Below are 10,909 nucleotides of genomic sequence, written 5' to 3'. Positions count from 1 at the left end.
AAATCAAAGATGACCCTTCTCTAAAATGGCCAGAGAAGATGAAGGGAGATCCCAATAAGCGCAATAAGAGTAAATGTTGCCACTTTCACAAGGACTATGGGCATGACACGGATGAATGTTATGACTTGAAGCAGCAAATTGAGAATCTTATTAGATAAGGAAAGGTGAGGCACTTCGTTGGAAGGGATCATAAAGATGAGAAATTAAAAGGAAAAATGGAGGAATCGTCCCAACCCCCACTAAGAGAGATAAGGATTATCATTGGAGGAAACTCGACGGGGCAATCTTCCAAGTCAAAGAAGACGTATCTCAAAGTGGTACAAAACGTCCAACTCTCTGGACGATCACCAAGGACGAGATCGATGGACGAGCCGACCATTTCCTTCACCGACGAAGATGCTGAGAGAATCCATCACCCGCATGACGATGCAATTGTCATTACTCTACTTATTGCAGATTATACAACCAGGAGAGTGTTAGTTGACAATGGAAGCTCAGCGGATATATTGTACTACCCTGCCTTCCAACAAATGAGACTTGGGCGGGATCAACTTCGTCCAGTATGTTCACCACTAATAGGGTTCGGAGGAATGAAGGTGCAGCCCGTAGGCACCATTACATTACCAGTAGTGGTAAGGTCATACCCGCAACAAATAACTAGAGAAGTTAATTTCCTCGTGGTGGACTGTTCGTCTTCATATAATGTCATTATTGGAATACCAACTCTGAACAGTTGGAAGGCAATAACATCTACCTACCATCTATCAGTCAAATTCCCTACGGAGTACGGGATAGGGCAAGCACAAGGAGATCAGTTGGCAGCTAGAGAATGCTATTTAGCCATAATGGCTTTGGACGAATAGGTGCAGACAATGAGTATTGAGGAAAGAAGGGTTGTTGCAGAGCCCACAGAAGTATTGGAAGATGTTCCTTTGCAAGAAGATGATCCCGAGAAATTCACCAGAATTGGAACAGGTATGAAGGAGAAGGCAAGAAAAGACCTCATCCAGTTCCTGAGAAAGAGTATCGATGTTTTTGCATGGAGTCATGACGACATGCCAGGAATCGATCCAAGTGTAATCACTCATTGATTGAATGTGTACCCCTTTTCTAAGCATGTTCGTCAGAAGAAGAGGGTGTTCGCTCCTGAGCGGGATAAGACAATTAAGGAAGAGGTTCAGAAACTGACCACGACACAGTTTATTAAGGAAGTCCATTACCCGGATTGGTTAGCCAATGTGGTGATGGTGAAGAAAGCAAATGGCAAGTGGAGAATGTGCGTACATTTCACTGACTTGAACAAGGCTTGTCCCAAGGATAGTTATCCTTTGCCACGCATTGATCAATTGGTGGACTCTACGGCTGGCCATCAGTTGCTGAGTTTCATGGATGCCTTCTCAGGATATAATCAGATAAAGATGGATGAATTTGATCAGGAAAAGACCTCCTTCATTACCAGCCAAGGCTTGTTTTGCTACAAAGTGATGCCCATTTGGTTTGAAGAACGCAGGGGCAACTTATCAAAGGTTGGTAAATCACATGTTTCGTCCATAGATTGGATGGAATGTAGAGGTCTATGTCGACAACATGCTTGTGAAGAGCATAGACGAGGGAAGCCATTTGGACGATCTACAAGAAACCTTTAAAACACTTAGGCGATATAAGATGAAATTGAACCCAAGTAAATGTGCATTCGGAGTATCGTCGGGAAAGTTTCTGGGGTTCATGGTTTCGCAAAGAGGAATCAAGGCGAATCCAAACAAGATCCAAGCCATATTGGACATGGAACCACCGAAGAATAACAAGGAAGTCCAATCCCTCACTGGACGAGTTGCTGCTTTCAACAGATTTGTTTCGAAAGCCACAGACAAATGTTTACCTTTCTTCAAAATCCTCAGGAAGGCATTCGAATGGATGGACGAATGTCAAAAGGCCTTCCAAGACCTGAAGGACTATCTCACTACAGCTCCATTATTAAGTTCGTCCGTGCAAGGAGAAGAACTGTACCTGTACTTAGCGGTGTCCCTACATGCCGTAAGTTCAGCTCTAATTAGAGAGGAAGGGAAAGTACAAAAACCTGTGTACTACACTAGCCGAGCACTCAAAGGAGCAGAGGGAAGGTACCCACTTATAGAGAAATTAGCTTTTGCATTGATAACAGCTTCTAGAAAGTTAAGACATTACTTCCAAGTTCATGTCATCAATGTCATGACGGACCATCCGCTCAAGAAAGCAATGAACAAGCTGGAAGCCGCAAGACGACTGATTCAATAGGTTGTGGAACTTAGTGAATTCGACATTCGATATCAACCGAGAAATGCAATAAAGGCTCAAGCCCTAGCAGATTTCATTGCAGAGTTTACTCCGAGTTACGAGGATCTTGGGGAAGGAGAGTACAATAAAAAATGGGTCGTCCATGTAGATGGATCGTCTACATTGTATGCTGGAGGAATAGAAGTTGTTTTGCAGTCGCCAGAAGGAGACAAGTTAAAGTACAAGGCTCGTTTGCAATACCAAACTACTAATAATGAAGTGGAGTATGAAGCCCTTTTAAAGGGGTTGGAGTTGGCTAAGTCTGTAGAAGCAAACTCAATACTTGTCTTGGGAGACTCTCAGTTGGTCATAGGCCAAATAAATGGGACATGTGAAGCCAAGGAAGACAAAATGAAGAAATATCTAAAGAAGGTAGTGTGCCTTGTAAAGAAATTCAAAAAAGCTAATTTCATTCAAATCCCAAGGGAAGAGAATGTGGAAGCAGATATTCTGGCAAAGGAAGCGTCTGCGAATGAAGCAGTGGACGAGTTGGATGCAGTACAATACATGCCAAGTATAGACCTTCCAGAAATGCTGCAGATAGAGGGTGATGAAAATTGGATAACCCCAATAGTGTCATACTTGAAGGACGGAAGGCTTCCGGAAGAGAAGGGCGAAGCTAGGAAGTTCAAGATCAAATTAGCCAGATACATACTTATGGATGAAGTGTTATACAAAAGAGGTTTTTCCCAGCCTCTCCTAAGGTGTTTGGCTCCGGACGAGGCAAACTACATGTTGAGGGAGGTTCATGAAGGAGCATGTGGTAACCATTCGAGAGCTAGATCACTCGTCCATAAAGTCATCCGTAGCTGATTCTATTGGCCAACCATCCAAGCTAATGCTAAGGCATATGTTAAAGTATGTGATCAATGTCAGTGCTTCAGCAACATTCCTAGACAGCCAGCAGAATATCTCACGCCAATGATGGCCCCTTGGCCCTTCGCGCAATGGGGACTAAACATTTTGAGGCCCTTTCCAACTGGAACTCAGCAAATGAAGTTTCTGGTGGTAGAAATAGATTACTTCACAAAATGGGTGGAAACCGAACCCTTAGCAAAAATTACACAACAGAATGTCAAGAACTTCGTCTGGAAGAACATTGTATGCAGATTCGGGGTACCTAGGGTACTAGTGTCTGACAATGAACGACAGTTTGACAACACACCTTTCAGGGAATTTTGTGAACAACTTGGAATAAAGAACCATTACTCCTCACCCGCCCATCCACAGGCCAATGGCCAGGTAGAAGTAGCAAATCGATTCTTGTTGAAAATCATCAAGACTCGGCTTGAAGGGGCAAAGGGAGTATGGCCAAATGAGTTACCAGGTGTTTTATGGGCTTATAGAACGACAGTGAGAACCCCAACAGGGGAAACTCCTTTTAAACTAGCCTATGGAAGTGAGACAGTTATACCGGCAAAAGTACACATGACGAGCCACAGGGTGAGGAAGTATCAAGCTGAAGAAAATGAAGAACAGCTCCGTCTTAACCTTGACCTTATGGACGAAGTTAGGATGGATGCAAAACAGAGAACAGCAAGGTACAAAAATCTTATGGCAAGACAATATGATGTCATGGTGAAGCCTAGGCGCTTCAACATCGGGGATCTCGTCTTGAAGAGGGTTACCTTGGCAACAAGAAACCTGGCCTACGGGAAACTAGAGCCAAATTGGGAAGGACCTTATAGGGTTATCAACTGCAAGAGGCAAGGATCCTACTATTTGAAAGCTTTGGATGGACGAAGGCTAGAACACCCTTGGAATGTTGAGCACCTAAGGAAATACCATCAATAAGTGCTGACTCTTGACGAAAGTGGCCTTGGACGAAATACCTGGATGAGCAGAAGTGTTTGTTTACTACTATTATGTGTTTTAAGTATTTTAATAATCTCCTAGAAAGTACATTAGTGTTTTCACTTTTGTGCTATTCATGGACGAGTTAGTTTGTATTTTTAATTCCTTAAGGCACTAGCTCATGAGCATGTGCCATGCCTGTGGACGAATGTTTACATAAGTTTGGATTTTCAAATATATATATGATGTATTTTCAAGTATATTGTATGGGAATCCTTTATTTTTGTATATTCATTCAGAATGATCCACAAAAAAGCAAATAAGCATGGACGAATGACATCCTTGGACGCAAGGATGTATCGTCCATAAGCTTTCCTTAAAAGGAAAAATGAAACAAGGTACATCCGTCCAAAGCTTAAGACGAGATGAAACCTGAGTTATAATAAAACAAGGTACATCCGTCCAAAGCTTAAGACGAGATGAAACCTGAGTTAAAGTTTAAATAGAAGGCATATCCGTCTAAACCTCAAGACGAGACGAAATCCGAGAAATGGCCGTCCAAAATATGGACGAACGAAGACTGCAAAAACCAGTTGCATGGACGAGAAATTGTTGGGAAGTCTTATCAAGGACGGAAATATGGTCATCCCTAAATTGGAATGATGAATAAAAACTAATAAAAAAAGGAAGTCATTCATAGACGAACTATACATAAGCTAAAAGGATTCAATTTGCTCTATTTTAGTGATGTAATAAAAAATTCACCCCCTATACTCAAGACGAGGCAAACTGAATTCCTGGGTGGACGAACCACATAGCCACATGATATGAATAATGAAAATAAAATTTCATACATAAAGCTGGAAATGTATGTATTCAACCACAATGGAAGGTGAAAATAGAAAATATTCATTTGATTCATGAAATTTAAAGAAGGGTGGACGACCCACGTCCAAAAACCCCTTAAGTTGTGAAAATAAAACTAACTGTATATAAGACTCATCCATAATCTTGGACGAGACAATTGTACTTGTATGAACTTGAATAAAAGAAGTAAAGAACAAAGCCCAAAACAACGGGCACTACCAGGAAAAAGTAAAGTAAATTTTCTAAGGAAAATGCAATCACTTGGGCAAGCTAGTCTTGGGGTCGTCTTGGGCCACTTCAGTGTTAGCATCGTCCATTATGTTGACGTCCTCAGAACTCGTCTGCAACAAGGAACTTTTAGTAGCGAGGGGAAGCTTAAAAGAATTGAAGTCCAAGTTAGGATATGCCTCCTTAGCATCAACACGAAAGTCCTCATAGCCAGCTGCGTAGTGGCTGTCTAGACGATTCTTGTACTCGTCAGACTTCTTAAAGGCTGCTATGGCTTCTTCACGTGCTTTTTCCAAGGACGAGGCAAACTCAGAGACTTGTCCTTCGAGATGGACGATACGGGTATCCTTCTCTAAGTTATCAGCTTTAGGCTCTTCCACCTCGTTCTTTAGCTTTGTCTCACTTCCTTGCAGACGATTAAAATCCTCAGTCAACCTAAGGACCTCCCCCTTTTTTAGTAGAACTTCATTGTTCAGCTCCTTAGCTTTGTCCTTAGCCGTCTTGGCCTCTGTAGCAAGCTCCTTAGCTTGGCAGGTTGCTGTATAAAATTTTGACATAGCCTGCATATGGACGAAAGGGAGTTAGACATCCTATTCAAATTAAAATTAAAAAAAAAAAAAAATTTACACACAAGGACGAGGGAAAGACTCACCTTAAAAAGGTCATGGATGCCAGAATGTTCAAACTCCTTCACTGACATGTCGTAGCACTCATTAACTTCATGATCAGTGACGATTCCTTTGAACGTCCTCCATGCATAACCCTCATCTAGAACCAGATTGGAAGGACGATCAAAAGGCTCCGACGAGCTAGGCTTGCGAGAAGCTTTAGGTGGAGGGGGAGGATCAGTCTGGACGGGATGGATTGTTTGGACGGGCTCCACATCCACCAGAGGTTCGTCTAAGTTCACTGTCGGAGGTACAAACTTGGGGACCTTGGGAAGGGAAGTCTTACCAGGCTTTTGCTTCTTAGGGCCTCGACGACTTGGAAGGTCGTCCAGGTCCATGGCACTGGATATTGACTTAGACTTCCTCTTCCCAACCTGGACGGAAGTCACTTGGACAGTTGGGGGTGCAGCAACTCCTCGTCCCCACTAGTTACTGTTTTTTCTTTGTTTTCTCTCATTGTAGTTATCCCTGTGACGAGAAAAATTATAAAAAATAAATAAATAAATAAATAAATAAAAGAAGAAGAAAGAAAAAGAAATGAAATAAAGTGGACGACACTTACTTCGACGGGTAGTCTCCTCATGACTGAGGTTCTCTGCAGTAGGCACTGGGCCAAGTCCCCAAGCTGCTAGATGACTGAGAGTTACCAAATCGTGGAAGGTTCTCCCAGGGAAGGTACGAACCATGTCTATCCGGTCCAAATAAAATTTGTCCAAACGTGGACGAACAACAGCTGCATCACCAAGAGAGTTAGACGATTGAAAGATAAGAAAAATGTAAGGAAAAACAAAATAAAATGGAAAGAAAACATACCCTCAGGACGAAGACGACCTAGAGGGCTGGTAAAAGGTGGGAAGGGGGGACTACCCACATCAGCTGGGTCCCCAACCCAATTTCCAAAAATAACAAAAAAATGTTTTTTCCAAAGTCAATCAAACGAGCTACGGCCCTTAATTAAACAGTAATAAGAGCCCCTGGACGAGAACTGGTAAAAACCAGCAGATTTCTTTATCCCCAAAGGCTTATAACAGTAAAGGAACTCGTCCACCGTAATTGGACGGTTCCCTTTTAGTGCCTCACACCATAGCACTTGCATGACGACTATCGTCCTCCAACCATTGGGGTTGATCTGGCTAGGTCCAATACCCAACCTTTGGAAGAGGTCTCTGCAGAAGGAATTTAGAGGAAATCTAAGGCCAGCTAAAAGGTAAGAAGTATATACCCCTAAACCAGAGGAAGGAGAACAACACCATTCTCCAGCCCTGGGTAGACGAGGGTTAAGCTCTTTAGGAATTTGGTATCTATCTACAAGAGTTTTTAACTTGGCAGCGTCTAAGGTGGATGCTACCTCTGGAGTACAACTATAAATGACGTATTCCTCGTCCTCTTCCTCGTCTTGAGGAGGGCTGGACGGCTGTCTGGACGAGCTAGCCCCAGATCCAGAAGCCATCCTACGTTGTAGTTCTTGAAATTCCTCTAAAGGAATGCCAAGAACCCCAGACGAGTAATGCTCATCTGAGGAATCGCTACAGGACGAACTATCTACACCACTCTCCTCACTCCCAGAAGAACTGTCCTGGTACTCGTCTATCTGCCTCTCTAAACTACTAGACGAAGACATGGTTGAAATGTAGAAAGATTTAAGATGAAAACCTAAAAAGAAAGAGGAAATACCTGATAGAACTAGGAGGAGAGCTAGACGAGGCTCTTGGACGAGATGGCAGAAGAGAAAATGAGAGGAAAGTAAGGGGCATGAATGAGAATGCGCTATTTATAAGCCCAAGCAACAGGGTCACTGAAACGACGCTCGCCACTCAAAAATTGACACGTGGCGATTCCTTTGGGAAACAGGTTCGACACGACTGGCCAACCAACAGCTTCACGACACGTGGCTCACAAAAAAGTGAAATTTTATTAAAATCACAACAATATCCTGGACGACCCCTTTGAACAAAGGGGCAACTGATAGGGAAGTAGAAAATTAGTCCAACTCCAGTTCGTCCAAAGGCATCGTCCAGAGCCAATAGAGCAAGTTGGACCAAGAATCACCCCAGAACAAGGAAAAATGTTCGTGGACAATAATACTACTCTTGATCAGTGAAGTCTCCCATGGACGATAAACTCGTCCATGAAGGTCATCCATGGACGACCTTCAGATGTCCAGGGACAACCAAATCATCATACACCAGACGGACGAATATGCAACACTTAGAAAACTTTCGACTCTCCGTAGCGGTTACTAAACCTGTAGCTATCACCATGAATCCATCAAATAAGTTAACTTCCGTTAGCAGTTATAATTTTAGTAGCCGTTGAGGAAGTTAACTCCGAACTCGTTAGCTTCCACAAATCATGGGGAAGTTATTGGACAAATAATCATTCCTAGGATCTCTATATAAAGGACCGATCGGAACCCGAGAGAGGTAAGAACATTCTGAGACTTGACTCCCAAAAACTTGGAACTTCATTCTTGTGAGACTAACTTTGCCATCGGAGGGGGTTTGGCCGGTCTTCTCCGGTCCCCTTTTTGACAACGTTTACTTTTTGTAAGCCTTCCATCGCTTCAGTAGCCCACCGAAGCCAGAGCATCCACCTTACTGATTCAGAGCGATATCAGTTTCAATTGTTTTAAAATTTTAAAAATTGTATGATATAATGATTGATATAGGCATGTTTCATACCTATTCAAGAATCCAAATATCGTTTTGATAAAATAAAAATGTAAATATTCTTCAATAATTTTTTAAACATTTTGATTATGTGTCACTTTTTTCCTTTTGTTCTAATTTGTTTCAACTATTTTAAAAGCAACTAAATTAAATGAATTTTTTCTCATATAAATCTTAGAAAAAATAACATCGAAATTTCATAATACTTAAATAATTAGTGCACCACTTAAAATAATGAATAAAAAAATTTATTTATTGAATATTTTAAATCTTGAGGAAGAATGTCATATTTTAAATCAATTATTATTATTCTAAATAAAAATATTTTTATATAAATTTTATAAAAATAACCATATAAATTAATTTAGTATAAATAATTAATGCACAACTATAAATATTTAATATATGCATTTATATCATTGGCTAATTCAATAAACTAAATAAATAAAATATCAAAGAATGTACCATATGGCAGAATCTTATGCTTTACTACATGAGGTCTCTACTCACTGGCGACTCTACATTCAGTTCATGGTGGCCATAGGACCAACCTAACCTGAAATTTTTTTTATTATATATAAATTTTAAAAATTTATGATTTTCTAATCCTTAAAAAATATTTGTGACCACCCTAAATTTTTTTTAGGCCCAACATAATTAAATTTTGGACAAAATTTGGTAACAAACTTAGTTGTAAACTAAGGATATAACTCTACTCAATATTTTTTTTTATTGTACGTGAATTTTGACAAATCTACAAATAGATATATTTTCTTCTTATATCCTCCATATTTGCAAAATTTCAAGAAGATAAAAATTTAATAGCTATGTCATCAATCAAATCTTTAAATTTCAAGTTTTTGTAGTCTAAAATTATACATAAAAAATAAATTTATGGATCAAAAGTAGATAACATACGATTGACATGAAATTTGACATATGTTTTAAGAACATAAAGATTAAAAAACATGTAATTTAACAATTAAATTTTCAAAATTGACCATGTTAATTTATTTAATGAGAATTGTAGCCTTAAGATTCATTTGGTTGGAGAAGTGGAAAAGTGGGAGAATAGAAAAGATTTTATTTTCTCTCATTTTTGTTTGGTTGGGAGCAGAAAAGTAGAGGGATGGAAAAAATGAGTTTAAATAAATTTACTCATATACCCTTGTTAAAGAATAATGCCCAATTAAAACCAAAAAAAAAGTTACAAATAACCACAAAAAAGAGCAATCACCCAAATTTATTAAAAAAATATAAATCATGTCCCAAAAATAAATCATGTCTAGTTAAAAAATAAAAATAATAATAATAAAAAATATCACCCCCAGACCCTAGAAAATTAAATTAAAAAAATAAGAAAAAAAAAAGAAGAAGAAGAAGAAGAAAGAATGGCTACATTACTGTCCAGAAGGGGGGGGGGGGGGGAAGGCGCCAGGCCCCAAAAAAAAAAAAGCAAAGCTAGAGGAGAAGAAAAAAATAATAAAGTAAACCACTTGGTGAAACCATTGGTATTTTTGTCAATCAAGAAAAAAAATATATATATATTTATATATATTTTAAAAATCTAAAAATCTAAAAAAAAATTCTACAATTTGGTGAAACCACTTGGCGCAACAATGACGTCTAAGCCCAACATTTATTATATAGTATGTGATATATATATATATATATATATATATAAAATTTTTAACAATATGCTACTAACCCTGTAGCTCAAACCATTTTCCCCCTGTAGCTCAAAACATTTTCCCCCCTAAACCTTCAAGCATTTTATGCATGGAAAGTGCTAATTGAACTACAATCCCTTGACTATACATATATATTGATTGATTGATTATTGTCTTATATATATATGGATTCAAGTTACACCCAGTGTAACTCTAAACAATGTTACATCACTCAATATTTTTTAATTGGATACAAATTTTGACAAATCTATTTTTAGATTACATTATTTTCATATATTCTCCGTGCTTGCAAATTTTTATGGTGATCAAAGATTAATAGTCATGTCATCAATTAATTATTTAAATTCAAATTTTTGTAGTTTAAAGTAATGCATAAAATATGAGTTTATGGATCGACTAATAAATAACATGAAAATTGGCAAGAATGTTAAAAATATATAAAACATGTAATTCAATAGTGGAATTTCAAAAGAGAAATGATATGTCCACACATTTTCACAACAAACCCTAAATGGTAGGTTGTTATTGGTTGTTATTGTTGGGGCAAAAAAAAATAATCTTAGTATTAGATTTAAATTTGAACCAATAACAACTAACCACCTATGATTTGTTATGAAAATGTTATGGACGTAGCACATTTCTTTTCAAAATATGAATTTCATAACAAGTTATTAGGTAA

General features: G+C 38.8%; 1 protein-coding gene across 1 annotated transcript; it reads left to right on the top strand.

The window, feature by feature from the left end:
- The first annotated feature begins 872 nt into the window (after positions 1–872).
- LOC115990580 lies at positions 873–3,126 on the top strand. The gene is made up of 4 exons (XM_031114396.1): positions 873–1,076; positions 1,555–2,190; positions 2,275–2,615; positions 2,739–3,126. The coding sequence occupies exons 1-4, from the start codon at positions 873–875 to the stop codon at positions 3,124–3,126; spliced, it is 1,569 nt and encodes a 522-aa protein (XP_030970256.1).
- The last annotated feature ends 7,783 nt before the right edge of the window (positions 3,127–10,909 follow it).

Source organism: Quercus lobata, chromosome 5 (assembly GCF_001633185.2).
Source record: "Quercus lobata isolate SW786 chromosome 5, ValleyOak3.0 Primary Assembly, whole genome shotgun sequence".
NCBI classification, from domain to species: domain Eukaryota; kingdom Viridiplantae; phylum Streptophyta; class Magnoliopsida; order Fagales; family Fagaceae; genus Quercus; species Quercus lobata.
This window is presented reverse-complemented; position numbering and strand designations above follow the sequence as displayed.